Source organism: Pyrus communis, chromosome 8, assembly GCF_963583255.1.
Source record: "Pyrus communis chromosome 8, drPyrComm1.1, whole genome shotgun sequence".
Lineage (NCBI taxonomy): Eukaryota > Viridiplantae > Streptophyta > Magnoliopsida > Rosales > Rosaceae > Pyrus > Pyrus communis.
The window spans coordinates 15,915,399-15,932,829 of record NC_084810.1 but is presented as its reverse complement, the minus strand read 5'-3'; the positions used below and the strand labels follow the sequence as shown (position 1 = coordinate 15,932,829).

Sequence of the window (17,431 nt, the reverse complement as noted above, 5' to 3'; positions counted from 1 at the left end):
TTTTGAAAAATATCATTCTTGTAGGCCAAACACCCAACTGCCACCTTCAACTCCTTAATTTATGCTTTAAGCTGGTCGACATCATTTCTCTCTGGAGTTCCAGCATCACGACATTAACATCATAGCCCCATGTCCAGTAGCCTGAGTTCTTCTCCGCTTCAGTGGGCACTATCTCCTGAATCCCCACTGCATGTCATTTATCGCCAGTCATCAAAATTACATTTCTCCAAACAAGCTTCTAGAAACATACAAAAAGGTTCACCGTTCTTCACACATATATTCAAATATCTTCACAGGTCATCATAAGTTAATAACTTTTCAAATAAGGTCATACATTAATAATTTTTCAAATAAGGTCATACATTAATAACTTTTCAAATAAGGTCATACATCTTTGCTCTCAGTTGTGTACATTTCTCAAAACATGTATTCATAAACATTCATCAGACTTCAAATCGATATTAAAATAGCTCTATAATACTTTAGAAGTTTATAACTTTTGAAATAAAGCCATACCTCTCGGCTCTTAGTTATGTACATTTAGACTTGTTCATGGATTGGCTGCTTATTCGTTGTTAACTGTCGAAGAATTTTTGGGATGGCTGCCAGATCAGTCATCTTGCAATAGCGTAGTGGCTTCTCCATTTGCGCAATTTTTTCGCATACCCACACATGCACGTACACTGAATTAGTGCTCATCACAATCGCAACAATTTGGCCCTTATTTGTACTCAATCAAACCAACAAATTGTACCTGAAAGGCACAACTAAACCTTTTGCAGCCCCATCTGGATCTCTACCTGCTCTTACTTTCCCTAGCTTGTTCCTCTTCATCCTTTTTATGTCCTTTAGCATCAATATCCCATCTTCCTCTCCCTCTCTTAGCAGTAGTTATTCGAACAATATCGCACCCCAAGAATAAGGGTTGAACTTATCTGTGTCCTCTACGAGGTACAAGTACTCTAGGTTCACACTAACATTACTCTTCACCCCTATCAACACACCATCGACGAAGTAAACCAGCCTCATCTTCAATGCATCATCCTCATCCTCGCACTGTTTAAACGTCGTTTCAAGCTCGGCACATGTCACTAAAACCTTTTTCGTTGCTTTCTTGGAGGCAGTCTTCACTTTACCTATCCCCTTTATAACCTTACCCTTACCCTTACCCTTACCCTTGTTACTCTCTCCAACAAAACCAAACTTCTGAGGAAAATACTTAGTCAACAACCTAATGTTGGAAAGCTCAACCTCTAGATAATAGGGTTCGTCATAACAAAGCCCCATAATGAGGCAAAAGTCCTTCTTCATGAACAAGGTGACCTCACAGCCTATTAAATATGTGAGTCCCTCTAGGTCCCACTAAAGGCTAATTTATCGACACTCTCTAAGTGTCCAAAGCATGAGGTCCTAAATTCAGAAAGTTATGCGTCATTAAACTTGTGATGCAACACTCCTAGGACATGACTAGCTTGAGAAAGGTTGTTAACCCATCCTTGATAAAATTCTTCATATTTTGTCACAAGTTCAACCTCCTGATTTGTCATCTCATGTACACATAACAATACAACCATTCATCAGAACCAAATTGAACAACTTATAACCCGATAACAACCAAATACAACAATGTTTGTCATTGACACAATCTGTCAACAAATTATCATATCTGTACATTTGACACATCCTGTCAACAAATTCTCATAGTTATACATCTACTATGAACTTACTTTCATGAGTTAAGAAATAACAAATTAATTCATAAAATTAACAAAGATTCATCGACAAAAATCATTCCCAAGTGAATAATATAAATTCAACAAAACAAAGTGAAGCACATGTATCTTGTACACAACCTATCAACCACAGTTCATAAACTTACATCTCACTAAATTTTCCAATGACTTCCACATCAACTAATTTCATCAACCCAGTTGCATAATTAACCATAAACCCTAAAAAATATACACAATTTTACATGCATAACAAACTAATGTCCTAGGGTTCCAAATTGCCAAACTCAACAAATTTCAAATTTAGTTTCCGGAATCAAGTTTGCCGTCAACTTTCGCAGAAACAACCAATCTGAAACCACTCCAATCAAGGAACCACTAGATTTTTCCCGTGTAAGCAACTGCTAACCCTCAAACCAAAGATGGCTGAATGTCAAACTGCGCTGAGCCTGGAGACAACAACCACACCAATACTCTGATTGGGTTTCAAAATGGAAACAAAGTTTTCGAACACTACCAAAGTTTTGAATGAGCACGATCTCGGGGTTAGAAGGAGATTTTTAAGAGGTGAAGAAAATTTTCTGGTTTGAACTGTTGTTGTCATGGGAGGGAGAGAGTTTAATTCCCTATTTTTTTAATTCTTGCAGGTAGCATTTTCATTAACTTACGGGTCTTTCTCAACCCGGTTTCACACTAAATCCTTTATGATGGATTTGTTTTTAGTCGTTCAAATTTAATCCTACGGTCCACATTCCGTCTGCACGCACCATCTGCAAAGCTCTGTCCGCACCTTAGAAGTCGCAAACTTCAGTTTTAGGAGTGAGGCTGATGTCAACTATTCCAGACTGGGTCATCTCTTCTACAGGTTAAGGGAAGTGCCGCAAGGTACTTAATTGATTGCTAATAGTTTCATATGTGAAACTATTTTTCTTACGACGTGTGTGTGTTCTTAAACAATACTCTTATAAAAAGGATATTTGGTGTCTAAGATCTAAACTGAACACAGAGCATTAATTTATAATGTTTTTGTTTATTCCAGTGATCGTCTCCACTGAAGGTTTTGCCATGCATCTGAAGATCATTTATTCATCACGATTTGATAAATAAAAAAATAAAAATAAATAACCATTACTTAGTTGTTGCAAATTCGACGGCAGCCCCTGTTGTTACCCCATCACGTTGAACACGTGTCCAATCTATATTTACAAATTCAATTATTTAGACATGCATCCAAACATGGGTAACAGCAGATTCTGCTGCTGAATTTGCAACAGCTAAATAGTGTTCTTTTAAAATTCAATTTTGGTCACCTTTCATTTTTTGTTGTACATCATATAAGAATCTTTTGCTTTGACCAAACTCAAAAATCTAATATTGATCGGTTAATTGTGGTATTATAGTTTGGGTTGTCCTCGGTTGGCCAATGTCTCGCAAGAGCACTCGAATACCTTAATCGCCAGGACAATTTCTCACTAATTACATTATTTAAAAGCCCTTCATTTGCAGCTGGCATGGTGGTCAGTGGCAGAGTCAGTATGAATTCATTGGTTGTTCTTGACCCCAACAACTTTAAAAACTCCATGCATATTTGTTCGTGTATTGTATTTGACCCCTATAAACAGTTAAGGCAAACTAAATTACAACATCTTTCTCCTATTTATTTTATTTTATTTTATTCTATCATGTTTGTCTCCCTTTTATCTCTTCTTGTGTGTGACTTGAGCACTATGTGCTTAATGAAATACCGTACTTGACAAGTCTTGACAGTTTTCAACATGACTCCATAGTATCCTGCATCCACCCTCGACAAGTCTCTAGAAATAATAGTAATTATCAATATGTTGGTGTAAGCTTTCGGCATATGTTGGTAAGAATTGGTAGGTGTCGACTAAGTACTGGATGAAATGACCGAATGAAGCTTTTTTTGTTGTATTATGGCCTTATTATTTAAAAATTCTGACCACGCCACTGATGGTGGTTAAATACGTGCGTGACTTTTGGTGGCGATAAAGGAGGTTATGGTGGTTGCATGGGATCAATGGCTTAACATGAAATGACTTCTAATGGTTGCGCGTGGATGTACGTTTATGTACTGTTTAAGGTTTTCAATTAAGCACATTGATAATCAGGTGGTTGGGCGTGGATGTACGTTTATGTACTGTTTTAGGTTTTCAATTAAGCACATTGATAATCAGGTGTTAGTTAGGAGCTTGAAGTTTAAAGGGAGTTAATTTAACTAACACATGGTTAGGTTTATTGTGTGTTCTCATAATTTCTTTAGGTTTGAGAAATAATACTGACTCCATGCAAGTTTTGATTTACTTTACACATCCCTTTTAAGTCAATACTTTATCTAAATATTGTTGACATCATCAAACACAAAAAAAAAATCTCATAAGGAATAATTTACCTTTATAGTTAATTATTCTAAAAAGAAACCACTTTATACTATGGTGGTGTAGTGGTATTTCTTTTCATTTGTAAGTAAGAGGTCTCAGGTTTGATTCTCACCACGACGAATTTGAACCACATTATTGCTAGTCTATTGTGAGGCTTAGCTCACTCCCTCACCCTCTTAGTGTAGATATCATATTTTATTTAACAAAAAAATTAAAAATTAAAAATTAAAATAAAAATAAAATAAAATAAAAATACTATTCTAAAAGGAAAAACCTTTATAAAAAAAATAGAAAAAAAAAATCACATGAAAAAAATAGACATGTATTTTTTATACAAGTGATATTTAAGACATTCGAACTCGGGGTCTTGGGTACAAGAAAAATGCTCTTAACCAAATTCCACTGTTTTCTTCCTCTTCTATTATTTCTTTTTTCTTTTTCTTTTTCTTTTTCTTTTCTTCTCATATAAATAATATAATGTTATCATTAAATAATAATTTTTCATTTCATGATGTGAAACAAGTGATCCACCTCTCATTCTATGATGATCTGTCTCGAAAATTACCGTATTTTAATCTCTAAAGGTGGCAAAGCTGACCCTGAGGGTGTGCAAAAGGTGTCACCGCCCATGGCCCCCGATTTGAAAGGGCCCCCAAATTTTCATTACATGTATACAGATGCATATAAATAGATCAGATGCAAAAGACAATCTTATATGTGGTTCTAGCGCTAACGGTTTAGCTTTTCTACTTTATGACCCGTGTGCTGGGTTTGAATCCCTTTGATATTGCATTTCTAATTTTTTTAGCTTTTGCAAATTTGTAAACATAAAAAGGAGATAACAAAAACACATCCAACGTGTATCAAACTCAGGACCTTTGAAGGTAAGAAAAAAAGCATGCCCCAAAAAACAACTTATTTTTGTTATAGTAACTTGTAATATTTTACTCAGGGTTGGCCCTGAAAGGTAGAAAGGGACAAAAATGCCCATGTTGGGTTTAATGGAATCCTACGTGAACGTTTGAGCTCATTATGTGACGATCTGTCTCGAAAATTGGCGTATTCTTGTAATGCTCATCACTACAAACACGTGAGCGTAGATGGAACTAAATTTGGAGCTAAAATGAAAATTTTATGAGACTCATAACTTTAAGGGCAAATAGATCATTTTACATTTGTTAGAAATATCTTGTTTGTCTTATTTGGCCTTATTGTGTGAGCCACGGGGGCCCACAACTCTCTCCCGTGTTCCCACTTCTCTCTCATTTTCTCTCATTTCACTCTTTCTCCTTTTCATTCGCTTTCACATGAACTACAAAGACACCACCACCATCGCCATTTAAGGCGAGTTCCAACCACCAAACACCACCATTATGATCTCCTCACCATTACGAACTCAGCCATGCCTTTTGTTTCATGGAAATCGAACTAAAATCTCCGATTTGAGAAGCTCTGACTCAGACACTACTTTCACGATGAGTTTCTCGCCGATTACGGCCAAGACGAGACCTCTAACTACCACCAACGTGTTCGTCTAGTTGAGTAGATGAATTTTCAGTTATTGTTTGTCTGATTTGGTGGAGGAAATGATATAGAATGGAGCGTTCGAAGTTTTGCCAATTTTTTGGCGAATTTAGGAAGAATCTGACAACCCGTGACCTCGAATTGGCGGCTTGACCTGACCCAAAACCCGATCCAAACCCAAACCGATCCGACCCATTTCTGAATTTGAGTAGAATATTCCAGGTATATTTTGTTACTTTATCGTTAGTTTTAACTGAATATTTCGTCTGGCAGATGAAATATTTCGTCTAGCAGACGAAGTATTCCATCTAGCAAATGGAATAATCCATTTCTAGTAACAAAATATTCCACGTGGCTTGAACCGGCTTGGACTAGAGTTGATCAGCACTGACCTTGACCGTTAACCATCAGCAAAGTGTTGACTTTTTCTTTTTACAAAATTGGCCTCGGGACCCTTTCTAGCTATGTTGACGTCCTAATTATGTTTTCGCGCTCTGTTTCTCCAAATTAAGTTGTTTTAATGGAGATTTGCTAATGGGTACTTGTATTGCTTAAGTTTGATTGTTATTGGTGACTTCGTCCTTCCTAGTTTGAACTGTTTTTCGCTGGTGAAGTATCTGTGAGTGAGTCTTTACATTCAAATCATCGTTTCCATATATAAATGTGTTGTGATTGTGTGACATTTCATGTTTTGACTTTGAAAATAATAAATGTTTATACTTTATCTACTCTGGGATGTTCATACATGTACTATATCTACTCATCATAAACGTTTACATGGTTTTTCCCTTATTTGTACTGCCTGGGCCATAACCAACATCATGTGTATGTTCATATGCACCGTTACATCTGCATTGAATCTAGTGTAGGTGTCAGCTTGTCCCCAGATTGCACTAGACAACTGGGACCCTTATATGTGCGTTTTGTGCCAACTTCACATGATTGTAATACTAGAACGTAACTTATACTCGATCCTAACCTGTTCATGTAGTTACTTTCTACATGAATTGTGTGCTTACATGAATATATTGATCTTTGCATATATTATTGTTTATTACTACTATATCATATCCTTCTGTTATACGTATGAGTAGTATAAGTATTTGAAAAATGCACAGCTTTTACAAAACTTTATTTTTTCGCCCCACTCCTTTGGTTTATGCTCCTCCAAGACTTTTGAGGCTAAGCTCTTGTGGAAATGAGGAATAACTTACATTAGTTGATCAGCATGTTCAAAAACGTAGGAAGGTAATTTCCTTTTATGCACTAATATCCACCATTTAGGATGAGAATATTCTTTACTTTACTGCACAACTACTTATGCTTTGACATCACATTTGTAATAAGGATTTATCCTGCTACTGTGCACTCAGACTCCTAAATAAATTTAATTCTAGACTTTTTTTAATTTATTCAACTTTTTACACATTATTTCTACCTTGTAACTTTATCATCTTCTAGGTGTCGGTCAACACATTTCGGTTCGAGTATGGTCCTAAATATGAATGCATTCGGATCCACCAGACATTTGCCAGTAAATATCGGATGGTTTACGACTGCTATTCCACAACAACGACTCCACGTACTGTGGGTAGCTCCATCGATCATCTCCAGACATTTGCCAGTAAATATCGGATGGTTTACGACTGCTATTCCACAACAACGACTCCACGTACTGTGGGTAGCTCCATCGATCATCTCTTAATTAATTAATAAGGTAAATTATACAAAATCACCTCAACTATGAATCGTATAACAATCGCATACTTCATGTTTTAAACATTGCAATGTCATACGTCATTTTATGAATTTGTTGCGATGTTATACTTCCGTCAACATTTCTGTTAAGTTTTCTGTTAAATGTTGACGCGGCATGAGCGGGCCCCACTTTTTAACTGATTGGAATAAAAATTAATTAATTAATGATCAATTATTTGTTATTTATTTAACAATTAAAATTAAGGGTAAATTACATAAAACTACCTTAACTATTGGGTTAGTCACAATTTCATACCACATCTTTAAAAAATGTCAATTTCATACCTTATCTTACGAATTTGTTACAATTTCATCCCTTCCGTCAATTTGTCTCCCTTCTCTCCCAACGCTCGTTCACCATCTCTTTCTTCTCTGTGTTCACAGAGAAGCCGAGCCCCAGAGAACAACCAGCCACCAGTGACGATTTCTGCAGCAACTCAAGAGCCTCAATTTTTCATCTGGGTTTCTCTGATTTCAGTCTGGTAAGAGTATCGGGCTCCAAAATTTGGTCTGGGTCGTGGGCAGGTTTTGAAATTTTGGTATTTTTTTTTCACTCGATTAGAGCTTATTCCTCCTGGTCTTCGTGTTGTTTACCCTAATGGACGACCATGAGGTGTTTCCGGGTGCAAACATGGGCAGTGAACTTGTGAGTAGTTGCTCAATGGATAGCTTCTTCGATGACCTTCTTAAAGGATTGCACTCACGCCCACACTTGCAACCCAGATGAAAAATTGTGGCTCTTGAGTCGCTTCAGAAATCGCCGGCTGGTGGGTGGCTTTTCTGTGAACACGGAGAAGAAAGAGATGGTGAGCAAGCGTTGGGAGAGAATGGAGAGTTCGAGGGAGAAAGAGAGATTGGGATGAGGGGGCTCACAAAATTATTTGTTTATAATTCATTTTAATTGTTAAATAAATAACAATTAATTTTTTATTTATTAATTAATTTTTTATTTCAATTAGTGAAAGAATGCGGCCCATTCATGCCACATCAACATTTAATAGAAAAATTAACTAAAAAGTTGACAAATGTATGACATTGCAACAAATTCATAAGATGAGGTATGACATAACAATATTTAAAACATGAGGTATAAGATTGTCATGCGACTCATAATTAAGATAGTTTGTTGTAATTTATCCCAATTAATTTCATAATTTCAGATTTGCATGCATGCATGATGCATACGTGGTGGTTAAATTTTGGTGACAGAAAGGATTAGTTGTTGGAAATATGCCCTGAAAGTCAATCTTTGGAAGAAACCTTTCAGGACAATGAATTGATGTATATATGACTCTTATACATCGGAAGGCAAAGATACTAATTAGGACTATCTCAATGAACAAAATATGTCCTAAATAGTGAATCCATGGACAATGGATCGATGGAAGAAGTAACCTAATGATGTTAGATTACAGAGACCTTCTTCTCATAACCATCATGTCCAAAAAGGTTCTTGGTCATAAGGATTGTCGGAGGGATACTGACAATCCATAGACCAGTACATACTATGTCTGCTTCAATTCGAAGGATGGAAAGTCTCATCCCATTCGTGTAGCGACACTAAGACAAGCATGTAGGTGCTCATTAAGGGAATGAGTTCACTGAACACAATCAAACGAGAGTACTTGCATGGAGGTCTACTCACATGTCAAGCAAGTAACTCTAATGGTTGGAATAATGTAAGTAATCCTTTGACCTGAGGCATCGTCGTTGTCTTGTGGTTAAGTACTTAATCTTTGATTATGTTAAAGTCATTCCATACGCGAGTGTCCAAGGCATCGTTAGGGTTAAGCCACTTAGCCATGAAGGCAAGTGAATGCGCAACAAGGAATCTCTAATCCTCGATAAGAAAGGATGAATACTCTAAGATATGATTCGGGAATCTTCGGCCGAAGTATCGAGCGTAATAAAGGAAAGCGTTCCTATACGTCTCAAATGAATCATATAAGAAGGAATAATCACATTAGGGGTTTGACATTATAAATCCATACCCTAGTAATGTGATTGAGAGTATTGTTTTAGAGAAGGATCGAATTACATTGTAATTCCAACTGAATAGGTTCTCCGAATAACTTCTACATTAGCTTGGGTAGCCATGATATATGTTTAGATGTCACTCATGGCTTGTGAGTTCTTCTAGATGATTAAATGTAGTCATCAAAGAAGAAGGTGAATTAAAAGTAAGTTTTAATTCACTAAGTGTATGGATTAAATATAATCAATTGGATTGGTGCCAATCACCTCACTGCCTTGCTAATTAGAACCTAAAAGATTGTTCACCAATACACTCTTGTAGTGAGTAACTAATGGATGATGGAAATAATTAATTGGATTAATTAAGTGTTTTGATTAATTTAGAAAGTCTAAAGAAATCATAAAAGCGATAAAGATCGTTTTGGGCTTAAAGAAACGTTCGGGTTTAAGTAGGCCCATTGGGCCAAAACCCATTGGGCTTTTATTCAAGCATTGGATGACTTGAAATAATTAAAAGCCCAAAGCCCAAACCAAACACACATGGCCGGCCAAAGAGAGGAGAGAAGGTCAATTGTTGACTTGTTTCTTTATGTAATAAAAGGAACATAATAATGAAAGATGGGTGTGGGTTTTTAGATTATTCAAAACACAAAAGAGAAGAGAATATCAAACCCTCTCTAACAACAAAGGGCCGGCCACCATGGGGGAAAATTAGCTAATCATTTTATCACCCCTTTGGTTATTCCTTCATCTTTCTCATTACAAAGTGGGTGAGGATCTTTAGAGGTTTTCATATCTTTGGAAACTTGAAGAGAACCTAGGAGCACTTACTATACAAAGTGGAGGAAGCAAGGAGGGAGGCTAGGCTCAAGGAGTTTGAGGAGCAAAGATCTTGGAGGTGGTCCATCCTTGGTCTAAGATCTAGATCAAGAGGTATAAAACTAAACCTCTAGTTTGTTCTTCTTATAAATTTTGTTTTGATGCATCTTATATAAACCTATGCATCTTGAAGGGGATTTGCATGACTATAGCTTTGATAAAATGTATGACATGCTTCCGTTGCTTTCGTATATAAATTTTGAATTGTATATGCATGCTAGTCACTAGAAATCCCACATGAATCTCATAGATTTCCCTTCAAGTGGTATCAAGAGCCAAAGGTTTATGTATGATGTGTCCTTTTAGATTTTATGCATATGGGTTTTAATTTTATGTATGTCATATTATTGCCTCATTCAAAATATGTTTATCTTTTGTTTTTTCAAAGTGTTGAAAAATTGTAAATCAAAAGTTGAAAAGGATATGCAAGAAAAGTGTTTTTGATGCATGAATGAAGTTTGAGTTTAAATTGTTTTTCATTCATAATATGTTTATCTTTTGTCTTTTCAAATGTTGAAAAAGGTGTATCAATAGTTGAGAAAGATATGTATGCAAAAATGTTTTGGATGCATGAATGAAAAGAGGGTTTAGAAACAAAAATTTTGAGGTTTTATTCCTTAAAGGGGGTTCGGCTAAATGGGGAATTTTTGTTAGTGTTTGTGTTTTGTTTTGAACCTCACACACACACCTTGAAGCTAGAAAGTAGTGATCTTGTCACTTTTGTTTTTTGGGTTTGAAAAATCACCAAGAACATACAAATCTTGAAAAATATGTTCATGGTTTTGTTCTTGGTGTTCATGGTTTGGTTTTTGGGGAAAATGGTTTTACATGCATTGTTTTGTGGTTATGGATGATGTACATACCATCCATAGCCTACACCAAAATTTAAATTAATACCTAGACTTGTCTAGATATATATTTCCATCACCCTTTTCCCTAAAGTCCTTAAAGCAAAATTAAGTGGCAAACAAGATATATTTTTCTTCTTCTTTATGTTGAAATAATGCAAGGTGGGTGAGACCTACCCACTTCCCCCTTCATTTGGCCGGCCAACTCAAGTGGTTTTCCCACTTGAGGGTCCTTTTGTAATCATGAAAAGTTTGGTATTACTTTTAGTATTTATGGTTTGACCCCTTACTTTTTCATATTTGCATTAAGACCCCTACTATTTAAAAATTGAAATGTTTGATTTTAATTTTGTTTAAAGTTTAAACTCATCATTTAATTATGCCCATATGCACTAAATCTAATTGATTATGTTGCATTCCATTTAATTATTTAATGTGATTAAGTAGTTAGAAAATGGGTGACTATGGACTTATGCCTTAAACGATAATTGAGCTATGAGTTAAGGCGCTAAAATCAAATTGTTTGAACCTTGGGAATGTGTTTTAATTACTGTTTCAATTGGACCTTGTCACGTTTCGACATTAATCTATCTCTCCCTCTTAGTATGTGTAATTTGTAGGAATTTGTACAAATCGGTTTGTAATTCTTATTACTTCTTAATCTCTTTTAGTTAGTTGATTCCCTCTAGTGCTAGACTAGAGTTTCTTTAACTATTGGTAAGGAGACATAACTAAAAGAGGGTTTTGACATGAGATTAAAGATTAAATGGGTCCAACGCCCTAATAAGCAATGAATGATTGTCTTTCATTTCTAATGGCTCAATGAAAATGTTTTAATTGGATTGAAAAGCACGTAATTAAAATGACACAACCTCCCCGAGATCTTATTCAACAATGTTGGCTCGTTGTTGCAATAACCCAATAAGTCCATGGTCATCCAAGAGCCTAAGATAACTATAAAGTCCAATTTCAAAGGATTGCAAAAACCGTAGCAGTAGTAGTTACTTCCAATATTTGAAAAAATTCGTTTTTGATATTGATTTGTTTTTCTCAAAACAAATAGTGGGAGTATCATACGCTACTAAACTATAATGATTTCAATTAGTAGTTATATATATCTCCAATATTTTGAAAACTGTTTTGATATTGATTTGTTTTATGAAAACGAATAGTGGGGATATCATATGCTACTAATTTCATTAACTTTGGACTAGTAGTTGTAATAGGACAATTTATTTGAATATGTTTAAATAAATAAAATTGATGAGACCTTAAAATCCCTCAACCAACAAAGAATATTAAGTTGATAAGCGAGAGATGCTTTGAACATTTCTTCGTAGGCCTTCCACCGTGGTGGGCTCCAATCGTTTGTGACTCATGCACCAACTTCACCCTATAATGGGGAGGTACAAAGTATGTGCTTACATTCAGGAGGAGTCCATAAACATATGATGAGGTGAGTGTAGACAACGAGTATGACCAACATGATATAATTCTGAGGTTATGCTTGAACCTTTACATAAACTAAGCATGGTGGGAATAACTTAACTAAGTGCAATGGTGCCAACATGATATAATTCTGAGGCATTCATTCTCTAGAGGCCAAACTAGATGGGTAATTACAAGAGTTGTAAATGACTAAAGTGTTATTCTCTCATCATTATTTTTGCTAACCAACATGATATAATTCTGAGGTGGGCTTGGTAATGGTGAGTCTCCCATACCCCGCTAAGAGTTCAACGTAACTCTCGGATTCTATTGAGGGATATGGAATTTGCCAAAAATGGTGGGTGGTGTCATTCGGTTTAAAGACCCGAATCGTGTGACTTAATCAACAATCAAACTAATTTATTTTATTGTTTATGTATTTAGATATGGTTGGAAGCACGTTCGCGAAAATACTCGACAAACATTGCCTAGAGGGGCATAATTTCCCAACCTGGTATCGTAATGTCAAGATTCTCCTAACATTGGAGAAGATCATTTACGTACTTGACAAGCCTCTTCCTGACATACCTCTTGGCCCTGAGGCCACAGAGGATGAACGTGCTAAGTATGACAAGCACGTTGAGGATGATACACAAGCCAAGTGCTATCTGTTGGCTTCCATGAATGAGGAGCTACAGAGACAGCACGAGGGCATGGACAGTGCATTTTCCATAATACTCCATCTTACGGAGTTATATGGTGAAGGGACGCGCAACCGTCGCTTTAACACTGTTTGTGAACTTGTGAAGACCAAGATGGTCAAAGGGGCTCCAGTGCATCAACATGTACTGAAGATGATAGGATTCATAGAACAACTGGAGAACCTAGGTACTCCACTTGACGGGGAATTGGCCCAGGACTTTATATTGGCTTCTCTTCCTGATTCATTTTCACAGTTCGTAATGAACTACAACATGAATAAGATGGATCATACTCTCTCTGAGTTACTAAACATGTTAGTAACTGCTGAGAAAACTATGATAAAAGAGAACGTTGTAGGGACTTCTGCAGTAGCCTACAACAAGCCATCCTCTTCCAAGTCTAAGCCGCAAGGCAAAGGCAAAGGGAAGGAGAAGAAGTCACCCACTCTTAAGCCGAAAGGGGGAGTGAAGAAAAAGAAGGCAATGGAGCCCAAGGGGGCTTGCCACCACTGTGGAAAGGAGGGACATTGGAAGAGGAATTGCAGGTTATACCTTGCAACTCTTAAGGACAAGCCACAAGGTATGGTTTATGTTCTTATCTTCAATTCTAATTGTTAGATCTTCTAAATATTTATATTTGATATAAAGTGCTAATCACTTATATAATTGTATATAGGTGGAGGAGCTAAGTAGAAGAGGAACAAGCAAATAAAAGAGTGGAGAAGGGTTCGGTCACCATGTTTTTGCTTACTACTTGGGAAGTTTGTTTAGGCATTTAAAGATTGTCTTTAAACTTTCTTATTGTGTTAAGAACTTATTATGTGGCTTCATATGATGGAAGACCACTATTAATGCCTAAATGTTTGAAGGTACTTAAATAAGTCTCTAAATGTTTAGAGATAATTCCTTTTAAGTTAAACATTGTGAATGTTTGTGTTATCATATTAATGTAATGTGACGAATGCCTTCTAAAATATTTCCTTAAAGTAAAGTTATGAATTGAAGATTGTCTTGTTGTATCCTAGATGAGATACATGATAATAATGATATTAGAAATAAAAAAAAACAACGTTTCTTATATGGTTATCACTTAAACCACAATAATCAAGATCACTCTTGATTCAATTAGTAGTTTTGAACAATTAATTGGACATTCTTAAAATTGTTTTAAAATGTCAAGTGTGTTTAAACCAAAAATTTAAGTGTCTAAATCAATAAAATGTTTAAAGGTTTTAGTCACTTAATAACAAGACATCAACTTAGTGAAGAGTGAAACAAATGAGCTTGAAAGGTTTTAAAGCTACTACACAATGTCCTCAACCCGTATACTCCACGTTTATACAATTTTTGAATGTATGAAATGATTTCTCATTAAAGTCATGAGAAATAGTGGGAGGTGAGAAATTGGATATAAACTTGAATATGATTGGTTTATAGTTGTCTAAATAATAATAGTACTTGACTATTATTGAGAGTTTATAATTTTAATTGTTAAAAGACTCAAGCTCTACAAAACATTAATATTCTATGTTGTGTAACATTCTAAAGAATAGTCTTTGAATGTAGGTTTCGTCAACCTAGCATAAAATGGTTATATGTTGGGAGTTGTCCATCATTCTCTTTTATGAGAACAAGCTAAATTACAAAGCATATGGACAAGTTGATGAAACAAAAGGGAATAGTTTCAAAATGAGTCACAACATATAGTTTAACGACAAGACAATCCGAATTCGTCACCTTATGTAACTATAACGCTCCATGTAGTTTTTTGATAAAGAATTATATCAACCACCTAGAAGGAATGGTTGAGTTTCTATATCCTTAGTAGAAGCCTTGCTTTCACTAAAGACTTGGATAATTCTTATATGACTACATTAAAGTCTTAGTATGACTAAAACTTGAAGAATGGTGTATGACACCATTTAAATGATTCATTTAAATAACTTGTGTTAGCTAGTATTGTTGATAGTCTCAAAATTGTTGAGACATCATTAATAAGCTAATGGATCTCAATGATTGTCAATAGATCCAAAACAAGTTAGTGCGAGCAATATGCATTCAAATCAAGAAAAATTTAAGTGTTAAGTTTTGAATGAATGCTAAGTTACAACAAGCCCAATGGGAGTGATGTCATAATTTGAGCAACAAGATATGAATGAAGTCTATTTGATAGACTTGATCAAACCTAGATGTTACTCGAAAAATGACAAGACATGACACGGTTAATTTTAAGTATAGACTTGAATTGGACTTATTGATATAACAAAGGCTATCTCAAGGAAGTTATATGGGGAAATTAAATCTCAAATGTTGAAGATTTAAGAAAGCATTTTACTATATGATAGAAAATCACTTTCATAACCCTTATAATGAATGTGTCATAAAATCACAAAAAGGGACACATGTATGGACTTGTGAGTAGATATCCAAAAGTGAAAAACCATGGGTTATCACTTTAAGATATTACTATATCCCAGGATCAGAACCAAAGCAACTGATAGAGTATTATTGCCTTTAAGAAAGGAACATCAGAGTGGGACTTTGGAAGCGTGCATTCACTTAGGTTACGAACCAAAGTGAAAATAACCCATTTTAACAAATGGAACTTCATAATGGATGAAGAACTAATCATATGAATGTATTGTTAGTATCGTACTACAATGGTCTCAAGGTTGGAGCAAAGTTTGTATAAAGTATACAAACAAAATATATGTCGATATATTGTTTTAGAAACTGCTTCAAAAGGTGTTTTGAAAGGAAGGGGTTCTTTTAGAACCAATGATTGAATCCAAACCATAAGGTCGTTAGTAGGATACTACGACATAATGGGGCGATAGCTCAAGCCATGGAATCAAGGTCTCATCAAAGTATTCGAACACAAGAAAGAGACATCATCAAAATGTTTTAGAAACATTTGATAAGTAAATCCCTTTTAAATTAAAAGGTGATTAATACATAACCAAGTTAACCTACGAGCATAAGCTCACTCAACTAGCATGTATAAGATACACTAGTGATTGACTTTAGTGCAAGTGGGAGATTGTTGGAAATATGCCCTGAAAGTCAATCTTTGGAAGAAACCTTTCAGGACAATGAATTGATGTATATATGACTCTTATACATCGGAAGGCAAAGATACTAATTAGGACTATCTCAATGAACAAAATATGTCCTAAATAGTGAATCCATGGACAATGGATCGATGGAAGAAGTAACCTAATGATGTTAGATTACAGAGACCTTCTTCTCATAACCATCATGTCCAAAAAGGTTCTTGGTCATAAGGATTGTCGGAGGGATACTGACAATCCATAGACCAGTACATACTATGTCTGCTTCAATTCGAAGGATGGAAAGTCTCATCCCATTCGTGTAGCGACACTAAGACAAGCATGTAGGTGCTCATTAAGGGAATGAGTTCACTGAACACAATCAAACGAGAGTACTTGCATGGAGGTCTACTCACATGTCAAGCAAGTAACTCTAATGGTTGGAATAATGTAAGTAATCCTTTGACCTGAGGCATCGTCGTTGTCTTGTGGTTAAGTACTTAATCTTTGATTATGTTAAAGTCATTCCATACGCGAGTGTCCAAGGCATCGTTAGGGTTAAGCCACTTAGCCATGAAGGCAAGTGAATGCGCAACAAGGAATCTCTAATCCTCGATAAGAAAGGATGAATACTCTAAGATATGATTCGGGAATCTTCGGCCGAAGTATCGAGCGTAATAAAGGAAAGCGTTCCTATACGTCTCAAATGAATCATATAAGAAGGAATAATCACATTAGGGGTTTGACATTATAAATCCATACCCTAGTAATGTGATTGAGAGTATTGTTTTAGAGAAGGATCGAATTACATTGTAATTCCAACTGAATAGGTTCTCCGAATAACTTCTACATTAGCTTGGGTAGCCATGATATATGTTTAGATGTCACTCATGGCTTGTGAGTTCTTCTAGATGATTAAATGTAGTCATCAAAGAAGAAGGTGAATTAAAAGTAAGTTTTAATTCACTAAGTGTATGGATTAAATATAATCAATTGGATTGGTGCCAATCACCTCACTGCCTTGCTAATTAGAACCTAAAAGATTGTTCACCAATACACTCTTGTAGTGAGTAACTAATGGATGATGGAAATAATTAATTGGATTAATTAAGTGTTTTGATTAATTTAGAAAGTCTAAAG

The 17,431-nt window shown here is 35.5% G+C and overlaps 1 protein-coding gene across 1 annotated transcript; it reads left to right on the top strand.

Moving 5' to 3' along the window:
* The first annotated feature begins 12,986 nt into the window (after window positions 1-12,986).
* On the top strand, window positions 12,987-13,934 carry LOC137743023 (uncharacterized). Its single transcript, XM_068482945.1, has 2 exons — window positions 12,987-13,821; window positions 13,918-13,934. The coding sequence occupies exons 1-2, from the start codon at window positions 12,987-12,989 to the stop codon at window positions 13,932-13,934; spliced, it is 852 nt and encodes a 283-aa protein (XP_068339046.1).
* Window positions 13,935-17,431: the final 3,497 nt, after the last annotated feature.

Excerpts from the sequence above, each read along its gene's own strand:
- LOC137743023 (XM_068482945.1), top strand. The coding sequence starts at position 12,987 with ATGGTTGGAAGCACGTTCGCGAAAATACTCGACAAACATTGCCTAGAG.